Source organism: Phascolarctos cinereus, unplaced genomic scaffold, assembly GCF_003287225.1.
Source record: "Phascolarctos cinereus isolate Bilbo 61053 unplaced genomic scaffold, phaCin_HiC Scaffold_9;HRSCAF=440, whole genome shotgun sequence".
Lineage (NCBI taxonomy): Eukaryota > Metazoa > Chordata > Mammalia > Diprotodontia > Phascolarctidae > Phascolarctos > Phascolarctos cinereus.
The window spans coordinates 65125714-65150854 of record NW_027556402.1 but is presented as its reverse complement, the minus strand read 5'-3'; the positions used below and the strand labels follow the sequence as shown (position 1 = coordinate 65150854).

General features: G+C 39.8%; 2 protein-coding genes across 7 annotated transcripts in view; one reads left to right on the top strand and one right to left on the bottom strand.

The window, feature by feature from the left end:
* Nucleotides 1-20969, bottom strand: part of UFSP2 (UFM1 specific peptidase 2) — a 43484-nt gene extending 22515 nt beyond the window's left edge. For 2 of the 3 annotated variants that reach the window (XM_021007635.2, XM_021007636.2), the window contains exons 1-7: nucleotides 20882-20969; nucleotides 9048-9126; nucleotides 6624-6807; nucleotides 5476-5542; nucleotides 4990-5147; nucleotides 3961-4153; nucleotides 1668-1814 (exon numbers count right to left, since the gene is read on the bottom strand). In XM_021007635.2, the coding sequence (XP_020863294.1) occupies nucleotides 1668-1814; nucleotides 3961-4153; nucleotides 4990-5147; nucleotides 5476-5542; nucleotides 6624-6807; nucleotides 9048-9114 (816 nt within the window). In that variant the 5' untranslated portion in view covers nucleotides 9115-9126; nucleotides 20882-20969. The remainder of the gene's footprint in view (nucleotides 1-1667; nucleotides 1815-3960; nucleotides 4154-4989; nucleotides 5148-5475; nucleotides 5543-6623; nucleotides 6808-9047; nucleotides 9127-20881) is intronic. The other variant, XM_021007634.2, reaches the window with a different exon arrangement.
* A 275-nt stretch (nucleotides 20970-21244) lies between these two features.
* CFAP96 (cilia and flagella associated protein 96) overlaps nucleotides 21245-25141 on the top strand; it is a 54666-nt gene continuing 50769 nt past the window's right edge. For all 4 annotated transcript variants that reach the window (XM_021007662.2, XM_021007663.2, XM_021007657.2 and 1 more), the window contains exon 1: nucleotides 21245-21485. The gene's annotated coding sequence lies outside the window, so the exon portion shown is untranslated. The remainder of the gene's footprint in view (nucleotides 21486-25141) is intronic.

The window sequence follows — 25141 nt, the reverse complement described above, 5'->3', positions numbered from 1 at the left end:
GTGTTAAAAATCAATACCACATTTGTCTCATAAAAGGTATTTAATAATGTTTCATCTTTGTCTATATTTATAATCTACATAAAAATTGTTCTTGTGAATCTATCCAGGTCATGCCATTTATAATTTACTGAACTTCAACATTTTGGCAATTGGATATTTTATAGGAAATACCAAGGATCTGCTTTTTTCCCTCTTCTCAATACTGCTTTCACTATCTTCACTGCTTCTAAAGTATGTGAATTCCTAGGTAACTGTCTTGATGATACCCTGTTAATCCAATTTCATGCATGTGAAAATGTTCGTAATATAAAATCAAGAACAGCTACTAAAATTGTGATTGAATTTTCCGAACAGGGTAAAGTTCATTATGGCCCAAATGACTCTGTATTCTTTTTGCATTTCTGATTAATTTCTGGTAACACAAATATATTCAAAGTTAATTTGACATCTGATTACATGGTGTGTAGCATAGAATAAAATCCAAAGCCAGATAGAATTTAAACATTGAAATTGAACATCTTTGAAGGATAAAGGAACTATAGAAATAAAAGAGAATATGTCCGTGTTGATCTGTTGAGACTATAAGCAGCTGTGGCAAACAGGATATATACTGGGAAGCTAGGTGGTGCAGTGGATAGAGCACTGGCCCTGGAGTCAGGAGGACCTGAGTTCAAATCTAGCCTCAGACACATAACACTCACTAGTTGTGTGACTCTGGGCAAGTCACTTAACCCCAAGTGCTTCACCAAAAAACAAAACAAAAAATGAAAAGGATATATACTTTGCTCTGCATAGCTCCCATCAAAATAACCCTACATATATGCTGGTGTTATTATTTAATATTCAATATTGTCAACATTCTAGGTCCCTTTTAGTACAAACATACATAGTACTTGGCAATATATATTTTATGATGATACTAATATTTAATGAATTATTTTAAAGGATGCATAGATAACAGGAGTTAATATTTACAAAAGCTTGTTTGTATGTATACGTGCTCCCTTCAGAAGTGAAATTGAAAATGAATCACTCTCTTTTCTTCAAAATCCCCTCCAAAGCACAGAATATATTACAGTTAACAATGAATAAGCATTTACCAATTTCCTACCGTGTGCATTAGTGCTTTGTTGATTACAAAATATAAGACACTGCCTTAGAAAGGCTTACAATGTCCTTGTGGCACATAGGACATATACACTTATGAACGTATGTACGTACATACATACATGAAATGATGACAGCATAATATTAGGCGGAAAATAATCAAGTGTTCTAGTATACGGTCCTGATGAAAAGTGCTATGGAAAAACCATATGACAGAAAAGATGTATCATAACATCTCTTAAGACTTTCCTCATTCAGCAAAAAATATTCCAGGGTTATGTCACAGACTTATGATTTCTTCTGCATCCAACCCAGAAAACATTGTGACATGGATAAGAATTCAAATAACTGAATGTGACTGAGAAAACTGTCTTTTTTTTTTTTTAAACACCTGATCCTTGCACATTACTGCCAGCTGATGGAGAGAGTTTATGGATAGAAAAAATTACAAAGGCTGATTTGTTTTAGATACTGATAGGATGCTATCATTCTATTAATGATCTTTTAAAAAACAATTATTACAATTTTAATAATGATTACATATCCATAAATTAACTCACCATACCGGACTCTGCTCCCAGTGGATTTAGATGACTATGTGGATTCCTGACATATCCATCTTTATATGGTTCATCTGGAAAGTGATAGGCATTAGCTCTTCTGAAGTAAGGTCTATCATGAGGTAAGTGGTACAAGTCATGCAATTCCTAAATGAAAGGAGATTAAATATGAAGAAACAGAGATAAATCTTTAAATTTAGTCCACTAAATAAACTGAAATAAAAAATGATACTAAATATGAAAACTTGGTTTTACACTATTTGGAAAGATTTTTAAAATATGCATTCTTAAAACCACAAAACTTTTTAAAACGAACACTATTTTCCTAAGTATTTTATCAACAAAAAATGAAAAAGGCTTTAAATAAGAATCATAATGTGACTTTAAAAGCACCCACACAGTAACTACATAATAGACATAAAATCTAAAAAGAGGCTTCAAATAAATTGAGAAAATGTTAGAATGACTGACACAAAGAGACTAGCTATTGTGCAATACATATTTTATTGGCATATTTTCAAAGGTAAAAAAGGAAATTTATTTTAAAACATTTAGAGAGTTTAAGTTCAAAATTCAATGACAACCAATAAATACTGAATATTTACTGTGAATAAAAGAAGTATGCTACAGATAGGAGAAACAAGGTAAAATTAATACTTGGTTCATGCCCTTATAGAGTTTATAAGCCACTCAAATATTATCTAGTTAGATGATTTCTAAAAGTTATTACTAGGAGGCATTTCAAGATAATTTTAAAACTACTAATTTAAAATTGGTGTAACTGATCAAAGGATATTTCTAAAGAAGAAAAGCAACTATCAACAGCCATATGAAGTAATACTTCAAATCATTAAAAAAGAGAAATGCAAATTAAAACAACTCTGAGGCTTCATCTTATACCCATCTGACTGGCAAAGATGGCAAAAAATGCAAATGGAAAATTGTTGGAGGAACTGTGGGATGACAATTCATTATGACAACGGTGGTAGAACTGTGAACTAAATTCTGGTCCAAATTCTGGAAAACATTATAGTTTTCAAAAAATCACTAAAATACACAAACCTGGTAATACGCTACAAAGCACATGCTCCAAGGAAGTCAAAGACACAAGGTCTAACACACATATGCACATACACACACACCACTTATAGCAATAGTTCTTGTGGTATCAAGGAACTAGAAAAGTTCATGGTTTAAAGAATGCTTAAAAAAAAAGTGTGTCACGTGAATAAAAGAATATTATTGTTCTATAAAAAAGTGTTTTTAATATGTGCTGGATGAACACCAAGATGTTTTTTTTCCTAAACTCAGCTTAGAAAGGCACACAACTGAAGGAAAAAAAGGTGGGGATAGATGGGAATAATGTATATGGGACTAATCTGAGAATCTTTAAAAAGATAAAAATACGAAGTATAATAAGTTTCACAGGAAAAGTTATTTTCAAAAGGCCAATCACTCTATGGCATGAGAATAAAATCTGCCTTCTGTATATCCACTGGATCTTTTGTATACAAAGCATGTGGAGAGTTAACACAATAGTTCACTTTGAAAGTCTGAAGCACTTCTAATTGCATCCATAGGCACATATGTAAAAGGTAACTCTGCCCCAACTGCCTGTCCTAGGAAGTGGACTCCAGAAGTTAGAGACTGTATTGCCAAGGTCTGAAAAGGGGAGAAAAGCACACAGTCAGCGCTGAGCCCTTCTTTCCCGGGGCAGCCAACAAACAGGCCGCTGCTTCTGTTGCAAGACATGAGGAAGTTCCAGCCAGGCAAGACCATCTGGTAAAAAATAGAATTATATCTTCATCCTGTTAATACTCATAAGTTATTTACTAAACTGCAAATACTTCTGGGAGGGTAATATCAACTAATTATCTAGTGGGCATTAGTAGAAATGTGATACAATTTTGCCTAGGGCCTTCCCTGATTTTTTTCTGTACTAGAAACTTACTAGAGGGATATGATGAGTGAGGACATCTGATAATGTTATTACTAGACACTGTCTTTCCATTCAGTTCACAAGCTTTGGTAATGTCATATAACGTGTAGATCACATTAAATATGAAAAAGTAAAATGACAATAAATTTGTCATTATAGATTTAGTACATCAATTTGTACTTTAGTAGAAAATCAGAATAGCAGAGTTTTATGCATTAAATTATTTGACAAATTTTTGAAATAGTATTAATGTAAATACAAGCAAATTGTTTCCATTTGTTACTTCTATGCAGCCCTAAATAAATTAGGGACTATTTGCATCTGGTTCCGAAGACCTAATTAATAGGTTTTTACCTTTCTATAAGATTGTAGCTGACCATCTGGAACTCCTGATGGATAGGAAATCGTCACAAGATTTTTCTCTCCTGGTAACAAAAAGTGTAGTGGTTCAGGGACTACTATAGATGTTCCTTTCATGTATTTCAAAATGCATTTCTCCATATCAGTTAGTTGATTGTGAATTGAATTTACTAGATGACTTCGAACTCTGTCAAATAAAAAAAAATATTTAAGTATAACAACAAAAGGTACAGTAGCCATTATTAAAAAATATACATACCGTACTTCGCCACATAACCATCACAGAAAATTTAAGCCAAAATTTTGCAAAAAAAATGTGGTGTGACCATTATGTGCAGTTGTTTTTTTTTTTAAATAGTGCCAGTATTACTTAAAAGTCATTTATTACTAAACTATCTGTGGTGCAAGATTAGGAATACTCATGAATATATGTTAAAATTGAATACTGACCAGTGTGTCCGCACTGAGAATTCCAGGCTCACAATGTGTACAAGATCAATGCATATTCATATGCCACTGGTGAATACACTGTTGCTCTGTTTACCTTTTAAGCAGTGTGACAAACAGAATTATACCATGCGATATTATGTGATGAAAGGTTATAAATCAATTTTTAGATTGGAAAATGAGAGTGCAACAATTATGTGGTGAAATACAATAACTAGAGTTAGATAACATCACTATTTCTGACAGCCCAAATCTGAAAGCATTTGTTGGACTTCCGTGGGCTATAGACAAGGTGTGGGCTAAATACAATGAAATGTGACCTCGTCAACTGATTTCTATCACCTACAGATTTTTATAGCATCAATAACAGCCTCATTTCAAAGACATAATCAATGAGAAAAATAGGAACAGATTTTTTTTTTCTTTTAAGGCTCCTGGGTCAGTCTCTAATCAAAGGTAAAACTAATATTTATTGCACTATTCTTGCTTTTAAAACAACAAAACATACAAGTCCGTGATTAATCTAGGAAGTAGGGTGGGGTAACATGTTTATGAAAATAAGGCAAAAAGACTTACATTCCCCATGATTCTTCCGGATTTGCAGATGTAACCGCATCAACTGGCAAAGTCATGTTAACATAGTGGTGACCCCCACTTTCTCTTTCAATGATGGGTGCTACAGCAGCTAGAGCAGTTGACCTTTCCAGCATGAGATCTACATTTATTATCTGAACCTACAAAGACAAATGATCACCATCAATTTTAGTCACACCATCAAACACATTTCAGAGCAAGGATTCATTTTTCATCTCTTTTCTATTTGCAGGTGATCACTGTCACACCTAAGACTTTGGGTTAACACAAAAGCAAACCAAAGTGAGCTAGCCTTCTGATACAAATTCTTGTGAGCTGAAAGTTCAAAATGTAAAAAGGTAAAGAAACCCGGGACATGCTACATTATAAGACAAAGCACCCTAATAAGCAAGTGACTTAGGAAATCTAACAAACAGAAGAAACTGAAAAACTTGTGTGACTCCCAATTAGTATGGGTGACAAGCTTACCTGTCCTTGTAATTTCCTATCTTTCTTTTTGGTGAATTTTCGCTTCGTATCCTCTTCTTGGTCAAATCTAAAATTTTAATATACAAAGAAGTTTATGGCGTCCACCACTTAAAACTATTGCTGTTGAGTTTCAAAACATACCCGCTTACTTCATTAAGTATCTCTGACAGGGGTCTGATACAAAAGATATACTGGAAGCTAACCCAAACATGTAAGACTGGGAGTCATTCTTTGGATTGATGGGCAAAGACTACAAACAACCAGTCCTCAAAAGAAGGCTTGCAAACTACTAAAGACCATGGTGACTGCTTCCAAATCACTAATCACAAGGAAAGTGCCAATCAAAACTGAGGTGAATTTCAATTCACACTACAACAAGAGATGGAAATAGTCAACCCTGGAGGCGTTGTGGGAAGGCAAGAATGCCAATATGCTTTTGGTGGAGCTGTGAATTGGTCTGATCAATCTGCAAAGCAATTTGGAATTATGATTACTAAGTGATTAAAACATCTATAAACTCCGATCCAGATCTAGCCACATAGTCTAAGAAAGTAAAAAATAGAAAGAAATGCCCCATCTCTTCCAAAACATTCAATGTAACACTTTTTGTGGTAGTGAAGAACTGATAACAAAGTAGGTACTTATTGACTGTGGAATGGCTAAATAAATTGTGGTACTTGAATATAATGAATTGTCATTAGATCATTAGAAATGTCTGTCATTAGAATGACAGATAAATAAATTTTAAAAAAAGAGAGAGAATTATATAAACTGGTAACAGACTCAACTAGGAATAAAGAGAATTAGGAAAACAATATACATGATGCATACAATGTAAATGCAAAGAACGATAAAACTAAACTGAGAACTGTGTAATTATGATGACCATGACTATCCCTGGAGAAGAGATAAGAACATGTACATATTTCTTTCAACTGCAGAATTGGGGACCTATGTGTGCAGAAAACTGCATATATTGTTAAATACAGTCAAAGGGTTGGTTTTACTGAACTTTTTTTGTCTGTTTTTCACCTTGACTAAAAGGGAAGGATAGCAGGGTAGGGGAGGGAGGATATATATATATATATTCAGGAATGAATGTGATATAAAAACAAAAGCCACCAATAAAAAAATTAAAGCATACTCACTGGATAAAGCGCAGTATTTCCTTACAAGCGGAATCGTCAGTCAGTTCTGCTGGAACTGTGTTCATGTTGCTGTTAGGCCACAAGTACACTGAACTGTGGCAAATTTTGAACACGAGGGCATTTGATGAAAGTTTGGTTGAAAGGTCACTCAATACATATTTCAATGCCTTTTTTGTAGAAATATCTGAATTAAGAGAATTTACTTGTTATTATTAAGATAATTCTCTAATGATTTTCCTATCACTATAACCCTGAGAGAAAACTATTACAGTGATAACTTCAACAATTCAATACTTATTAAGTACCTACTGTATACAAGAAACTATACTAGGTCCGAGGGACAGAAAGACAAGAAAGAAGGAGCTGTTGACCTCAAGGAGCATATGTTCCACTGGTGTGATACAACATATGCACAGGTAAATAAATACAAAGTGTCTCTTGGAAGAGATTGATGGGAGTAAGATGAAGAGCCTTAGAAAGGGGAAGCATCCCATCTTCATCAGATCTGAGCAAAGGAGGAGAGAAAGGGAAAGGATGAAGAAAGGCTCTGGGAGAGATGATGATGAATGATTGACTCCATTTTCTCAGGAAAGTGGCAGGTGAGATCCTCGGCTGATAAAGCCCATGCAAAGGAAGCAAAAAAAAAAAAATCTTTTTTCCAAAGAGAGAAATACTTTTGTGAACAGCTTGGTTTGTTGCTACCAATAAAAGCGTCAGGTCCCAGGGAAGTCTGCAAAGTTGAGTCTCCAGGCCCTTTCCCCTCTCTCAACAATGACCTTTCTGATATTTTAGGTACCAAATTTACGTGCTTTTTTCTTTATTCTCTCCTCGTCCTATCGAAGCATTGCATGATTTAATATTGATCACCCTATATTGATTGGTTAATCTTTCATTAGACTGGAAAGGGAACTGAAAGCTGGAGTCAGAGACTATTTGAATCTTGCCTCTGACCCACTAGCTGGGAGACCCTGGATGGGTGAGTTAACTTTGGGAGCCAGTTTCCTCATCTGTCAAGTGATGTGAACACTTGCACTACTGACTCCACCAGGTTTTGCTTACATAAGCATTTTGCAAACTGTCAAACGCTCTGAAAATACGATCTAAAGTAATGCTCTACCAAGGCTTTTGCATTTAAGCCTTTTATCTCTCCCAGGAATGAAAGAATTTTACCCTCATAAAGAAATCATGAACTTCAGCGAGCAGGCAGAGAGCTTTCCAGGGGAGGCAGGAGCCTCTGAAGCACCAGGCCCAGAGGTCAATCCTAATTCAGGCCATTTGCTGGGATTGGAGCCAGAAGGGAGAGCACATCAAGGCTCTTTTTCTCTGTTGAGGAGAGCACAGGTCAGTTACAGACCTAGTTTTCAGAACTGCTGGATGCAGACAAACTTTTAATCCTTTTCTTACCATCTTCTTCCTATGCCTGGTAATTTCCAGTGCAGTCCTGGCAGAGGTCAGCCAATGGGCTCCCTCTTTGTGGTCTGTCCTTAGCCAACAGCAGGTGAACCTCTGTCCTTTGACCAATCTCCACAATCTCTGCGCTCTCTCCTTCATGCCCCAAGACTCCCAAATTCATATTTAAGCTCTACTGCACCTGTTTTTTAGCTAATACTTATATTATCCTCTCCTTCCAATAAATAGTTCTTGGACTATATTCATATTCTGGGGGGAGGTTCAGACATGTAATTTCATCAGAGTATGGAAACTCCTTCCACCAATGTAGATCAGCAACTTATAGTCTTAGAGAGTTTCCTGGAGTGGGGGGCAATAAGGAGTTAAGCGTCTTGTCCAGGGGCACATGAATTGTATGTGCCTGAAGTAGGACTTAAATAAAGGTAGGTCTTTCTGACTCCATGGCAAAAAGAGCAAACACCTGAGTTCAGGGAACCAAAGAGAGCTTCTCACATATTAGAGAAAATCCAAATGTTTGCAATACTTAAATATTTTAAGGATCTGTGATTGCATCTATATGGATGTTGCCTCTACCAATACAACTCCTTCACATTTTAGTAGATGGTTTTCAAGAGTTGCTGTGGTTTAAAGAAAAAAATAAAAACAAAAAACAATCAGCTAGTAACCAGACTTCTGATGATGACTCTCCCTAAAATAGTTAGGCTGGTGTGCTTAGACAAAAGACATCCAGTATACTGCCTTTTCAGGATGGTAGGACTTCCCAGAGCTTATACACTGATGACACGGGCACCTGTAATTCAGGGTAACCACAATAACGAATAAAGACAGGACTTTTCTTTCTATCTCCAGAGTGCCTTACACAATAGAAAACATTTAATAAATGCTTGTTGCTTGACTGAAGAGTAGGATACTCATGGGGGTAGTGATACTGAGGAGCAAGAAAGGTTCTGTCAGGAGTGTTTTATCACCTTTTTCCTAATCATAATGTGGTGGGTTTTTTTTTTATAGACATACCATCAGTAGAAGCTAGCTGAAATGCTAGATCAAGGCCTCCTCTTATTCTGAAAAGCAGATCCATCATATCTGAAATCACCTGGAATAAATAAAAGCAAAAATCATCACAGAATACTCAAAAAGAAAAACACCCTCACAACCTTATATAACTGAACTATGAATGCTTTAATCTACTACTTTCTAAAGTAAAGTCCTCCAAAACATAAGAACAATTTAAAAAATCCAACTTCACATAACCTCAGCAAATTTTATTTGTTTGCCTTAAAGCGGCAGTTAGGAGAAACAGGTCTTTTCATGAGTATCATTACTGGTCCCTAAACCTTTCCAATGTGCTAAAACCCATATTTCAGCAGATTTGAAATGCAGCCTCTAGAACACCTGCCTTCAAAGTCTTTGGAGGGGAGACTTCCGCTTCCAGGAGCCAAGATGGCAGAGTAAAAAGGTAGTCACTCTCACCCTCTGAAAACCCAGAAAATATCAACCCCCAAAAAACCCTGGAATAGCTGAACTAGAAGACAGACGGGAGCAGCAGTGCAGCAGCCCAGCAAACGGGTCTCCCAGTGCCTCAGCAAAAATAAGGGATGTAGCATTACAAAGGGCCCCAGGCAGATAAGCACCCTGTAGCACTCACCTGAAAGGAGCTGAAGAAAGCAACCTAGAGTCTTCCTAAAGTCCCAGCCTTGCTGATTCCAACCCAACACCAGGTAAGCTGTCAGAACCCTACAGCCTCCAAATGTCAACCAGGAGGAGATCCTGAAGCCCAGGTGGTAGAGCAGGCAAACACCAACACCTGGACCTCCCAGTGCCTCAGTGAGGGTGGGGGAACCGATGGAAACCAGCTCAGAAAACCACCAGGTGCCTTGGCTTTCTACTGAAAAGGAATCTCCCAGTGCATTAGCAGAAAAGAGGGAGGCAGCACTCTAAGGGGCCTCAGACAGATAAACACCCTGCAGCACCCATCTAAAAGGAGCTAAAGAAAGTAAAAGCAGGCAACCTAGAATTTCCTGAAAGTTCCAGCCTTGCTGATTCCAGCCCAACATGAGGTAAGCTGCCAGAACCCTACAGTCTCCAATTGCCAACACAAAAGGCCCCAGCACACAAAGCCAGTGACCAAGACCTAGGCTCCCAACACAAGAAGCTGGGGTTAGTGCTCTCTGTTCCCAAGCAGGAGAGCTCAATCTCTTTAAAGGCCAGGGAATAAAGAAACATCATGAGTAAACAGAAACATACCATAAATTCATATTATGAGAAGAGTGAAGATCAAGACAGAAATTCTGAAGAGGACAACATTGTCAACAAACCCACATCTGCAACGTCAAAAGGGAATATGAACTGGTCTGAAGCCCAAAAAGCCTTCTTAGAAAAGCTCAAGAAGGATTTTAAAAGTCTAACGAGAGAGGTAGAAGAGTCCTTAAAAATACAATTGGCCAATTGGAAAAAAAGTACACTGAAGAAAACAAATCCCTTAAAAATACAATTGGCCAATTGAAGAAGGAAGTACAAAAACTAACAGAAGAAAACAATCTGTTAAAAACTAGAATTGGACAAATGGAAACTAATGACTCTATGAGAGAGCAAGAATCAGTCAAACAGAAACAAAAAAATGAAAAAATAGATGAAAATGTAAAATATCTCATTGGTAAAACAACCGACCTGGAAAACTGATTTAGGAGAGACAATTTAAAAATTATTGGACTACCTGAAAATCATGATGAAAAAAAGAGCCTGGACAGTATCTTTCAGGAAATCATAAAGGAAAACTGCCCTGAAGTCCTAGATCCAGAAGGTAAAATAACCATAGAAAGAATACACCGCTCACCACTTGAAAGAGATCCCAAATTGAAAACGCCAAGGAATATAATGGCAAAATTCCAAAATTACCAGATGAAAGAGAAGGTGCTGCAAGCAGCCAGAAAGAAACAATTTAAATATCATGGAACCACAGTCAGGATTACACAGGACCTTGCAGCTTCTACATTAAAAGACTGCAGGGTGTGGAACATGATATTCCATAAGGCAAAGGAGCTTGGAATGCAGCCAAGGATCAACTACCCAGCAAAAATGAGCATGATTTTTCAAGGGAGGAGATGGATATTCAACAAAAAATTTGATCTTCAAGTACAAGATTCAAGAAAGACATTAAAAGGTAAATGGGACAGAAAGATACAATATGTTGTTAATAAGGGCGGACTGTTTACATCCCTACAAAAGAAGATGACACTTGCAACTCTTGAGAACTGTAGTGTTATTACACCATGTTAAAGGAGCATACATAAAGGGGGTGGATATTAGTTGACTTTGATGTAATGATAAAAAAAAAATCTAATAAAATAATGGATCCAAGTAAGTGGATTAGTCTGATCTTAGAAAATGTCCTGAGAAAGGAGGAGGAAGACAAGGGTAAATTACATTACAGGAAAAGACACAAAAGGGAAAGAAGGGGGGGGGGTGAGCATTGTTTGAACCTTACTCTCATCAGATTTGGCTCAAGAAGGGAATAACATAATGAGTTAGGTATAGAAATCTAACTTGCCCTATAGGCAATAGGAGGGAAAAGGAGAAAGAAAAGGAGGGGGGATAGAAGGTAGGGAAGAAGCAGTAAGGGGGAAGTTTTCTTCCCCCTTTAGGGGAAGAAAAGGGAAAAGGATAATAGAAGGGAGGAGGGAGTGAAGGAGGCGGCAAAAGCAAAAGACTAGTTGGGGGGAAGGAGAAAGGAGAAAGAATAGCATAAACGGGGAAAAAGGGATGGAGAAAAAGACACAGTAATCATAACTGTGAATGTGAATGGGATCATTTTTTTCTCTTCTGTTGGGTTTTGTTTCCCCTTTCTGATGGTTCCTCCTATTGGTTTTAATTTTTACTTGCAACTTCACTAATGTGAAAACACGTTTAATAGGAATGTAAATGTATAACCTATATCAGATTATGTGCCATCTTGGGGAGGGTGGTAGGGAGGAAGGGGGAGAAAAATTTTAAACTCAAAAGCACATGGAAGTGATTGTTGACAAATCAAAATAAATTAATACAATTTTTAAAAAGTGAAAAAAAAAAGTCTTTGGAGGCATAGACCTATGCCCCCCAAGGCAGCAGCAGAGGGAGATGTTACCAGATGAAAGAGAGCTCATGGTCAATTTGAAGACACCATAGCTCCCATTTCTAGCATCAGGATTTGTCCCCACTGCTTTACAGTCCAATGATGCTAATGTCCTTTCTCTTCCTTGGATATGACATTCCAGCGCTCCTCTCCTTCTCTTGCTATCTCTCCAGTCCTTTGCCCTGGCTGTCCCCTAAGCTGAAATGCTCTCCTTCCTCATCTCCACTTCTTAGAATCCCTAGTTTTCTTCAAGAATTAACTCAATCATTTCTTCTACTGGAGGCCTATCCTGGTCCCCCTAGATCTAGTATCTTCCCTTCTAAAGCACCACTCTGTAGGTATCTTGCATAGACCTATAAAAGTCCATGCTGTCTCTCCTACTAGAATGTAGGAAGCCCCATGAAGGCATAGACTATATCACTTATATTTTTATATTCCCAGCCTCAGCACAGAGACTGGCATACAGTAGGTACTTAATAAATGCTTGTTAATGGATTGGAAAATGAGATACAGTGGGTATCCTACTGGATCTTCCAAGCTTTGCATAAGACGCAGTTTGGTACAGCAAGAATGGGCTCTGGGGGCAGCTAGGTGGCGCAGTGGATAGAGCACCGGCCCTGGATTCAGGAGGACCTGAGTTCAAATCCAGCCTCAGACACGAAATATTTACTAGCTGTGTGACCCTGGGCAAGTCACTTAACCCTACTGCCTAGCCAAAAACCAAAACCAAAACCAAAACAAAAGAATGGGCTCTGGACTTGGAATCACAAAGATCTAGGTTTCTAATCCTTATTAGGTCTATGACCATGCACCAATCATATCACTTTCTTGAGTCAACTTCCTCATTTGTAAAATGGAGACGATATTACCTGCAGCACTTGCCATGAAGGTTGTTTTAAGATTCAAATGAGATAATGTATGTGAAATACTTAAGGAGGCATACGAATGTCAGCTATCATCATTATGAATGAAAATATTTTTTAAAAAATTCTAGGAATGTTTACCCATGGTCCCAAATTGCAGGACTGAATTTTTCAAAGAAGGGTAGCATTAGTAAACCAGTCAGATCTTTGCTTTTCAAACATCTTCCAAAAAGTGGGGAAAGGAGTATTTATTTCAAGTATAGGAAAGAACATAAGCAAAGGCATTAGAGATAGGAATTAGGACAAGACAGCCTGGTACAGTGGAAAGAACAGTCTTTGGAGAATTTGGATTCAAATCCCTACCCATGTGACTGTGGCCAAGTCACAACCTCCCTGGGCCTCAGTTTTGCCGTCTGTAAAATGGGAGAATTGAACTAGACAGCCTCTTAGGTTCTTTTCAACTCTAGATATATGACCTGAAGAATGAGGGATGAAAAATAGTTCAATGAGGGGACACTAGGTGGCGCAGTGGATAAAGCACCGACCCTGAATTCAGGAGGACTTGAGTTCAAATACGACCTCACACACATAACATTTACTAGCTGTGTGACCCTGGGCAAGTCACTTAACCCCATTGCCTAGCCAAAAAAAACAAAACAAAAGAAAAAATAGTTCAATGAATTTGCCCGCAACACTAGTGAAGAGGAGGCCGCATAATATAAAAACAATGATGGGTATGAACAAACTGGGGAGGGCCTTGTACAGGGTCAGAATTTTATATTTTATTCTGTAGGTAATGGAGAAACTAGTGAAGGAGGCTGAGTGTGGAAAGGAATGATCAGAATAGTACATTCAGAATATTTCTCAGGTTGTGCTGGGGAGGGTGAATTAAAGAAGGTACAGACCAGAGAGAGAGGACCAATGAGGAAATGATTACAGTAGATTTTGCAGGAAAACATGAGATAAGGGAATAGGGCGGATGCAGTGGGAGTGGAGGCAGGTTCAGATACAAATGATACTACAAAGGCTTGAAATGCACTAGCTATATGACCCTGGGCAAGTCACTTAACCCCGATTGCCTCATCAAAAAAACAAAAATTAAAAAAAATATTAAATCTGAAATGTGAGGAAGCCATGAATGAATTACAGGCGATTGAAATATGGACCTAGAGTTCTGAGAAGAGATGAAGGACAGATACAGAACTGAGAACCATCTGTGTTTATATAATTAAAGCCATGGAAATGGAAAAGACCAGAAAGGAGATTATCTATATAAAGGGTACCTAGGATAGAACCTTGAGGAATATCTCTGTGGAAGGAGTAAAAAGAGGAAACACCAGCAAATGAGACTGAGAAGGAGCAGTTCAAAAGGTGGAGAAAGAACCAAGAAGTCACAGAAGCCAAGGTAAGAGAGAGAATCAAGAAGGAAGGAGTGCCCAAAGAGATCATACAAATGGGAAAACGACCCACATGTATAAAAATATTTACAGCAGCTCTTTTTGTGGTGGCAAAGAACTGGAAGTTGAGAGGATGCCCATCAATTGGGAACGGGCTGAACAAGTTGTGGTATATGAATGTAATGGAATACTATTGTGCTATAAGAAATGATGAACAGGCAGATTTCAGAAAAACTTGGATAGACTTGTATGGTTTGATGCTGAGTGAAGTGAACAGAACCAAGAGAATGTTGTACACAATAACAGCCACAGTGTGCGATGACTAACATTGATAAACTTAACCCTTCCCAGCAACACAAGGATCTAAGACCTCTCCAGAGGCCTCATGATGGAAAATGCTACCCATATCCAAAGAAAGAACTATGGAGTTTGAATGCAGATTGAAGCATACTATTTGCTATTTTTTTTTCTTCTGTTGAATTTTGTTTCCTCTTTCTGATGGTTCCTCCTATTGGTTCTAATTCTTACTTACATCACTAACGTGAAAATGTTTAATAGAAATGTATATGTATAGCCTATGTCAGATTGTGCACTGTCTTGGGGAGGGTGGTGGGGAGGAAGGGGAAGAAAAATTTTAAACTCAAAAGCATATGGAAGTGATTGTTGATAAATCAAAATAAATTAATAAAAAAAGAAGAAGAAGAAAGAAGTGGTCCATAGCATCAGTGCTATGGAGGGGCTAAGGAGGATGAGAACACAAAAAAGGCCTTCTCTATGTTTAGTAATAAGTGGTCATAGACGACCTTGAAAGAGCTGTTTCAGTACAATGGTGGGGACAAAACTTAGACTGCAAAAGACTGAGAAGTTGTGAGGAAGCAGTGAATGAATACAGACTACTTCTAGGAGTCTGAGAAAAAGGAATGGGGGAGACTAGATAGAGTGATGGCTGAGGGTTTTGGTGGGGAGATGCAAAGATTTTTGTTTCTTAAAGAGATTAAAAATCTGTGTTTGTATGTGTGTATAAGAGGGAGCCAGTGAGGGGTGGGGAGAGAGAGAGAGAAAGAGAGAGAGAGGGAGAGAGAGAGAGAAAGGGGGAGGGAGAGAGACAGAGACAGAGAGACAGACAGAGAGAAAGGGAGAAGGAGGGAGAGAGAGAGGAAGGGAGAGAGAGAGAGGGAGGGACGGAGAGAGGGAGAGAGAGAGGGAGGGAGGGAGAGAGACAGAGGCAGTAAGAGAGGGAAAAAGGGGCAGGGAGGGAGAAAGAGAGAGAGAGAAAATGCTCAGTGGAGCGAGGTCATAGAGGAGACAGAAAGAATAGGTAAGATCAAGGGTGTAGGTAGGTTGGTTAGCTTCAGCAAGGAAGTGTCACTGCTTTCCCTGAAATTATAGGGAAAAGAACCAAGGTCAGATAAGGACATTGAGAAGGGAGAGGAATGAGAGAGGGCAAGCTGAGAAGTTCATATGGGAAAGCCTCAAAATGCCAAAGCTGGCATGTCTGCCAACTATATAAATTCCGGCATCTCTCTTCTCATCAAGTACTCTCATACCTCTGGCTTTTGGTCTTCAGAGGAAGTCTCATATCCTGTATCTCTGTTGATTCATTATTAATACACCATACTTTTTTTCTCTCTATTTCTAAAGATGTCCTAAAGCTTTGGAGTTTGGAAACCTTAATGAAATATTGCAGAAAATAACCTGTGTAATGCTTCAACTCTTATTCCAATGAGGTGGAAAAATCCAAGAGTGCAACATCTGGAGCTGGGGGCAAAGGTTAGGAAGGGCCTCAAAAGAGTTAAGAGACCAAGATTTTGGTTTGGATTCTGATAAATGCTGTTGGACTTAGGAAACTAACATAATCTCTGTGAGTCCATAAAATGGGGATGATGAAGACTTTTATGACCTGTCAAAGGATCAAAGAAACAAAGAGATAGAAGGGACCTCCAAGGTAATCAGGTTCAATCTGCCTAAGATGAAATCCCCTCAAAAGTCATCCACTTGGAATGTCTAGGGATGGGGAATTTTCTACTCTTGAGAGGACAGTTCTAAATCTTAATAAACCTTTCCTTAGCTTGAGCTGAAATCCTATCTCCCTGTAACTGCTGCATACTGGTCCTAATTCTTTCCTTTGGAGCCAAACACATTGATGACCACTGAAGAGACCACAGTAGTGAGAGAGAAAGAGTCAGTAAAAAAATCTGGCTTAGAATACTGCCTCAGTGGGGGGAAAACCAAGTTTACAAAAAGCCAAATAAAGTCACCTTGAGTGCATTTGAGTATAAAACTAGAAGGAAAACAGATGAAAAATGTAAGAGCCCTGTAAATATTTTTAGAACAGACTAAAGGCTATCATGAGAAAAACATATGAGCAGAAAAACAGATGAGCTGGTCACACAGTACAAGGAAGGGATATAGCCCACTCATGACTAACCCAGAGGCTTCATTGGTGTCTAACAATATCAAGAGAACTGGAGACATATTATTATGATTCCTGCTTCACAGATGAGATGACTTCCCAGCTCCAGGGAGCTTATCATCAGCACGGTGAGCAGACCTCCTGTGGAGGACTCTGTGGGAGGAGACAGAGACAAGGCACATAGGAGGGGTAGGACCGGATGGATGGTGATATGTACCATACCATGTCAATCAAAGCACCAAATTTTATTTGACCTTCACAACAATCCTGTGTAGTACACAGTGAACATATTATCGTCATCTGATAGAAAAGATTTTCCCTTTTCTATCAGATGAGGTGAAGTCACTCAAGCTTTCAGAGTTGGAGCGACTTTACCCAAGGTTACTCAACTGGTAGAGAGTGCTGAAAGGGAGTAGAGAAGATCTGAATTCTAATCCTGCCTCAGACATTTACTGTATGAGACTTTAACTTCTCTTAGCCTCAGTTTCCCCATCTATGAAACAGGAACATTAACAGCATCTACCTCACACAATTGTTGTGAGAATCAAATAAAATGACATATGTAAAATGCATGGTCTTTAAGGGCTATACAAATGCTATACAGATAATAGCTGTTAAATAATAGAGTCAAGACTTGAATCTATATCTTCCTGTGCTGTGCTCTTAATATCTTAAAGTTTCTATTTATTTATATATTTATTTTTGGGGAGGGGGGGACAGACTAGGTCTCCTTCCCTTGCCCAGGCTGCCATGCACAGGTCCAATCCCACAGCAGATCCTAACAGAAGCTTTGACCTGCTACATTTACTACCTGAGATCATTCACCCCTCTTTACACAGCCTGTACCAACAAGGTTCATCACATTGGTGCAGCTCTTAAGTGAGGACATCTGTTCAACTTTAGGCCTATCAAAGCTGAGAACTGCTGATCTCCAGTGATCTACCAGTCTCAGCCTCCCCAGGAGGTGTGTGCTGACTTAATATCATAACTTCTTAACGGCTGTAGAATGTACGACCTAAGCTTATAGGAACCAAACTACAAGGTGTTGGCTCTGAGGGCTGTGAATCCCAATTCCAGCCCTGTCCATATCTTACTGTGCCACTCTGAAGAAGCTGAATTGAGTCAACATCTCCACTAATCAACCAGTAAGTATTTATTAAGTACCTATGTACTATACAATGGGAACACAAATACATCAAATGAAATAAGCCCTACTCTTGAGGCACTTACATGTTAATGGGCAAGACAAGTCCATCTATAAATATATACAGAAAGTGAACAAATACCAACACTGTACATACACAGGAGTTTGGGATATAGACGGCACTAGCTTTTACAGAGCTTAGGAAAGTTTTCATGGAGAAGATGGTGTCTGAACTCAGTCTTCAAGGAAGAGAGGCTCTTTATGGAGTGGTGGAAAGAGTACCTTCCAAGCATGTAACAGGGCCCATGCAAAGACCTGGAGATAGGTGTAGAATGCTGTTTGTGAGGAAGAGAGAAGGCCAATTTGACTGGATCAATGAGTGTGGGAAGAGGTAATACATGCCTAACGAGGCTGCAAAGATAGGATTAGGTCAGGTCGTGACAGGCCTTAAAAGCTAATAAAGGACTTTATAGTTTATCCCAAAGACAACTGGGGTTGGCTGAGTAAGGGTGTCATGTGGTCAGATCCACACTTGGGTAAAATCACTTTGGCAGCAGATTGTAAAACAGACTGGAATGGTAAGAGACTGGAGGCAGGAAGACCAATTGGAAGGCTGGTGTAATTATCCAGGTGAGAGGTGGCAAGGGCCTGAAATAAGGGGGTAGCTGTGTGAGTGGAAGAAAGGGTATGACACAGGAGATGTTGTGAAGGTAGCAACAGCAAGATTTGGCAACTGATTGGATATGTATGTGGGGTGAGGGTAAATGAGGGGTTGAGGATAATACAAATGTTATGATCCTTGAAGGATGGTGTTACTTTTGTTGGAAATAAGGAAGTTTGGAAGAGGGGAAGATGGGGGGGTTGGAAAGAGAATGAGTTCGGATTTTGATGCGTTGAGTTTAAGATGTTTCAGGAGCACCCAGTTTGAATCTCTAATAGCCAAGTGATGATGCATGACTGAAGCACCCAGAAGTATCTTCTGTCCTGGACAGACTAGTCAGAATCTTGGGTCCAGCTGTAAGCTCTACATTTTAGGAAGGGCAGAGATAAGCTAGAATGGTTCCTTTGGAGATTAAACAGAATGTCGAATGACTAAAAACATGCCCTATGAGAACCATTTGAAAGGAACTGGGTATGTTTAGTAGGAAAGGTGATTTAATGAGAAAACCATTGTCTGTTGTGCAATAGAGGGATCAAGCTTGTTTAGCTTGGCTCCAGGAGGGGCAGAACTAGGTTCAATGGGTGATATGTAAGGAATGCAGATTTGGGGTTACTGTCAGGAAAATCTTCCTAACAATTAAAATTGCCAAGAAGCAGAATGTGCTGTCTTAGAAGTTAATGACATCCCCATCACTGGAGAAGTTCAAACAACAACTAGGTTACCATGGACCAAGGCTGTTGTAGAGAAAAGTCTACTCAGCTATGTCTTAATCTATAGGACTATCGTTTGCCTGTATTGGTAGCCTTAGGCCTTAGCACAGATCCAGGCACATGGGTAGCAGGTCCTTAATATATGTTTTATTGACTAAGATCTCTTCCAAGATCTTCTGAAATCTCAAGAAATCTCTGATGAAATGAATTTAGTGAAGCTTAAACTAAGCTTTGAGGCTTGAAGGCAAATAGGGAGGACCCAGATATAAGGAAATATTATAACTGTAACTGTAAAGTTGTAAAAAGCTTAGCACAATGCCTAGCGTCTAGTAAGTACAATGTAAATGTTAGTTATTATTATTATAACAACACAGTAACAGCTAGCATTTATATAACACATTACAATTTGCAAAGCTCTAAGTGTCTATTAATCTCCTTTGGTCCTTACCACTACCATCATCAGTAACACTTATATAATAACCTGCTAAGCACTTTACACATATCATCTCATTTCATTCTCAAAACAACCCGGGGAGGTAGGTGCTATTATTATCCTCATTTTACAGATAAAGAATTTTGAGGCTTCAAGAAAGTGACTTTGGGCCAGGGTTACACAACTGATAAGTGGAAACTGAGGTTAAGTATCAGGATCAGGGTCACCCCAGGATCACTAACAATTGGAAGGAGTTGTCACATAGCATGGTAATGGCTAACACTACAGAAAGCGGTTTAAGGTTTGTAAAATTATATTTGCATGTATACATATGTGTGAATGTGTATGGATATATGTACACTCATGCACACACATAGGTACACACAAATACATACATGTACATTTGTGTGTGTCTATATGTATGCATATAGACAGACATCTTTGTGCATATATACATATGTGCAATACACATGCATGTGAATATGTAGGTGTATGCTGCTATGTGTGTATGGGTACATGCACACATGTACATGTGTACATGCATGTATATATACTACCCATGCCACATGCATACAGACATCGTTTTACAAATTAAACTGCTCTCTATGTATGTGCATATACACACATGCACGCATAGATATCGATATGGATCTATATATCTCCTTCGGTCCTCACAACCACCCCGGGAGTTGGGCGCTATTATTTATGCCCGTTGCACAGATGAGGAAATTAAGGCAGAGAAAGGTGCGGTGACTTGCCCAGGGTCTGAGGCTAGAAGTGGGCTCTGGTAATCCTCATCCCAGGTCCAGCGCTCCATCCAAGGTTTACAGCACGACCACCCCCCCATGCCACCCCCAGTAAAGTGGAAGCTCCTCGAGGGCAGGGGCTGTTCCTCCCGGCCTGGTCCTGTCGGCCTCTAGGGTCCCCTCCCCCCGCCACGGTCCAGCGGGGCGCGGAGGGGGTGGGGCGGGCACCAGCTGCCAGTCTCTCTCCCAGCCCCCGGCACGCCGGGACGGGCAGGGCGCGTGGAGGGCTGACGTGTGGCCGCACAGCCCGGACACTGTCCCCGCCGCCTCCCTCCGGCCAGGCTGGGGAGCTCGGCTCGCCTAGGGTACTCACCACGTTGGGCGAAGACTATAAGGGACGAAGCCCCAGGGACCGTAGGCAAGAAAAGGCCGGAAATAGGAAGGAAGAGGCGGGAACGGGGGGGAAAAAGACTACAATTCCCAAGATGCACTCCGGAGGACCATTCCATTCTTCCAGCCACCGCGGGGGCGGCCCACGACTGTGCGCATATTTCTGAGCTGAGAGCCCCGAGTCTCTCCGGTCGTCGGGATTCCTTACGTCGTGGCTTTTCAAAGTCACTCGAGTTTCCCGCGCTACTGGTCACAGGTCTGGGCATAGAGCGGCGTGTCCTGTGTTCGACCCCCTCGGGATGGACCGTCCCAGACCCTGGGTAACGCCGCGCAACAAAGAGTGGAGCCCTGGGGCCGCGTGGGGCTAGACGGGCGGGTTCTGGCGCAGGAGCGGCGGCGGCGGCGGCTCCTCCCCAGCTCTTTGTGACGTCACCTTTGGGCTTCCATCTCTGGCCGGGCGAGGAGGCATCGTAGCTGCGTTGCAGCCGGTCCACCGTGGGCTGCGGACCTCGCTCGCCGGAGGGAAGGGTTCCCGGGAGCCTCCCACCCCAGACCCCGACCTGCTTGCTGTATGCCTCGTGAAACAGGTAGTTTTAATATTATTTTTTAAAAAAGTTGATAGGCGAGCGGGAGTTCACGGTAAGTATGTCCCACGGGCTCCAGGCTCTGCTTTGACCGAACTCTGAGCAACATTTGAGTTGGCAATCCTCTTGTCTGTATGAAATTGATTTCCTCTTGGGTCTCCTTCCACACGTCCCCATCCTCTGGCCCCCAAGTATAGGCAGCCCCAAGGTCCTGCCTCGGCCCCTCTTCAGCTTCTCCCAGCTTGATCCAGTCCACCCCCTTGCATTTAGTTATCTGTACCCCACGCCTTCAAACCTCGTTTTGTGTCTGGATCCCTTGTTGGAATAAGGTTTTTATATGCATAAAATAAAATGCTCAGCATTACCAAGGAAACCAGTTATATTGAAATAAAATTATAAAAAAAAATTTAAAACAAGTTCAAAGACTCCAGCAAGTCTTTGCAGATGATTCCCAAATTTATGTATCCTCATCTTTTAATTTCTGGCTGGACCTGCCCTTCACAATATCTTTCCTCCTTCTTTTTCCTGTTTCTGTTGACACCACTCTTCCAGTTACCAGGTACCTAGACTCCTCAAGAGTCATTTAACTTGGATCTGTGAACTGATAAAATCAGTTCATTTGTAAGCCTCTGTGCTACACTCAGAATATACACCGGCCAAAATGAAGCAGTCCTTGCTTTGGGGGAGCTTACATTCCTCTAGAAGGACCCAAAATATATAGAAGTAGGGAAGCTTGAATGAGAAAGGAGCAATGGGTGGAGTGGGGAGAGTGGAAATCTTCCACTCTGGCTTCTAGATACCATTCCAGCTTTCACATGTTGGTAAAATGATATCCATTTTAGACGTTAAATTTGAGATGGCTGCAGGACAGGGGTGTTTGTGAATCTCAAGATAATGGATGTAAAGCACTTTGTAAACCTTAAGGTGTTATATAAACACTGTATATACATATACATACATACATATATATATATATATATATATACATATAAATTATTATTTTTATCATTATTCGCCTACCATTTTGAGGCTTCCTGTCTGGTGATAACTTCATTCCCTAAGCTCAAGAAGTGTTTATAGAACAATACAGGGGTGTGTTGGTAAATGTTTAGCAACTGGGTTCTCTACTTTTAAGTTATTTTGAATTATTAACACTAAATTTAAGTCCAAACAATCAACAAAACAATAAATCAAGCCCTAATTTGTAGCAATTATGATTTCTAGGTTGTGTCCCAATCTTGTCCTGTGCTCACACTCAGCTTGCTGCCTTGTCCCATATTCTTGGAATACAGTACCTACATATCTGCGCCTTTCAGAATTCTTTTCCTTCAAGGCCTAGCACAAGGGGCAGTCTCTCCATGAAGATTTCTAATCCCCCATGGGTAAAAAGAATCTTTTTCCCTTCCTAAAATTTTCTTATCTAGCTCTTTGTCTATTTCTCTTTTACCAATTATCATGTGTCTTGCACTAAATATGTCTCATTAGACTGTAAGCTCCTCAAAGCCTGGGATTATTCCAGATTTTGTTCTTGTAATTTTGAGCCTAGTTTAGTGGTGGTGGTGGTGAGAACTAAAATAAATCACACATCCTCTCCCCCTCCAATAGATTAGCAAAGGACAGATTTAGACGATTTAGACATGGTGCTATATTTGAGGAGACAAGCCTTGTACACAGTTAATAAAAGTTCACTGCATGAAAAAAGTGATGGCTCCTTAACTTCACCTTCTTCCAAAGAGTTGTGAGAACATTTGTGGTCCAATATTTACCTGCTTAATATAAAGCATAACTAAGCTGTCCTGATCAGTCTTGTAAATTAAGTTTACTCCTGTGATGGAGGAGCTAGGAGTTGAAAATGAGAAGAAAGGGTTGTGCTTTGATTTAAATTGTGTGTGAGGTAGCCCTTTAAGTTTCACATTAATGATAAGTTCAGAAAAGTTTTCCTTGTGATCAACTCTATATATATTAGGTTGAGATGAGTCCATCTCTTCAGATGATGCTAATCTAATTCTCTGACCTTGACCTCGAACTTCAGACCCCACATCTCTAGCTGCTGATTGGGCACTTCTATCTGGAGGTCCCACTGGCACTTCAATCTTGGCATCTCCTAGCCTGAGTTCATTATCCTTCCCCTAACACCTGACCCAACTGAGTTTACTCCTTCTCTCAGTGGTACATTCACATGGTTTTACTCATCCAGTCTCCTGTTTTAAAAACTTTTCATTTTCCTCCTCAACTCTCCCATGAGACTGAAGGTAATTATGATTTTCATATTAATCAATGTATGTAGTGAGTATACTAATAATATAGATTTCTCACAGCTGCCTTTTCTGGCTTGGGAGTCAGAAACTCATAATTCAGCTTGAAATGACCAATCAAACCCTTAACAGTGCTCTCACAGTCACTAGATTCCTGTGCTTGTATACCTTAAGTGAAGTGAATCAAAGAATGCAGAACCTGTTCCTGTGGCAGAACTCTGGTCCTGTGTCCCATCACCTGAAAACTGTTCTGCAGGATTCCAGAACACCTGTATTGTCCTGTAGTCATGGGCTTCTTGTGGGAAACCACTCAGGCCCTGGAAGTGATTGTGTTGTAATCTATCTTCCCTTACTTTCCCCACTCTGAAGTATGCATATAAACTTTATGCCTTTACTGTAGCATGTGGAGCTCTCCTCAGGAGAACTTCAGAAGGTCTGCAGACCACATTCCCCACTCTGAAAGTAATTAATTAAACTGCTGCTTGTTTCCTGGCACTCCTGTGTTTGGCCTGCTTTGGGCGGCTCCGGCTATTCACAGTTGAGAGACCAGTCCTGTCCGGACTACAGTTAAAATTCTGTCCTAACGCTTCTGCCTCATGCAGTGTTATTACTATCTGTTTCATTTTCTTTCTCCTGCCTGCTCTGTAGGAAAGTCCCTTATAAGCACCCCACTGAATTATTATGATAGCCTTTTGGTGGGTTTTCCTAAGTCCATTCTCTCCCCTCTCCCCTACTGTCCTTTATGCTGATGATAGAGTAATCTTACTTATTCGAAGATTTGATCATGTCACTTCTCTTAGAACCATTTGGTAGCTACCCACAGCCAACCGAGTCAAGTTCAGATTCTGTTGCCAGACATTCAAAACCTTCTATAATGTAGCGCCAACTTACCTTTCCAGCCTTATCTCATATTTTCCCCTCATTTCAGCCAAAATGGACTGTTTGGACTTTTTCTCCTTCACTTTGTTACCTCCGTGCATTTACATTCGAAACCTGGAAAACCCATTTCTTTGCCCTCCCTGCCCTTCAAAATCTTACTAGTACATTAAATGGCAAGTCAAATGGCACCTCCTCAAGGAAGCCTTCAATCTCCTTAGATAACAGTGGCCTTTCTTCTCTTGTCCAAAAATGTCTGATTCTGCAGCTTGAGTTGCTATTATAGACAAATTGGCCTACCTGAATTGGTAGGAGTTTCCTCACTTGAGATTTCCCTATATTGATGAAATCACAGGTCTAATGCCTGTCCCATTTTGTATTTACTGCTCTGTGAGTATGTTGTTTCTCCCTAGTAGAACATAAGCTCCTTGAGGGCAGGGTGTATTTCAATTTTATATTTTTATTCCCAGAACCTAGTGTTATTCCTGGCATATAGCAGGATTATTGATTACTTGATGTAAATAAATA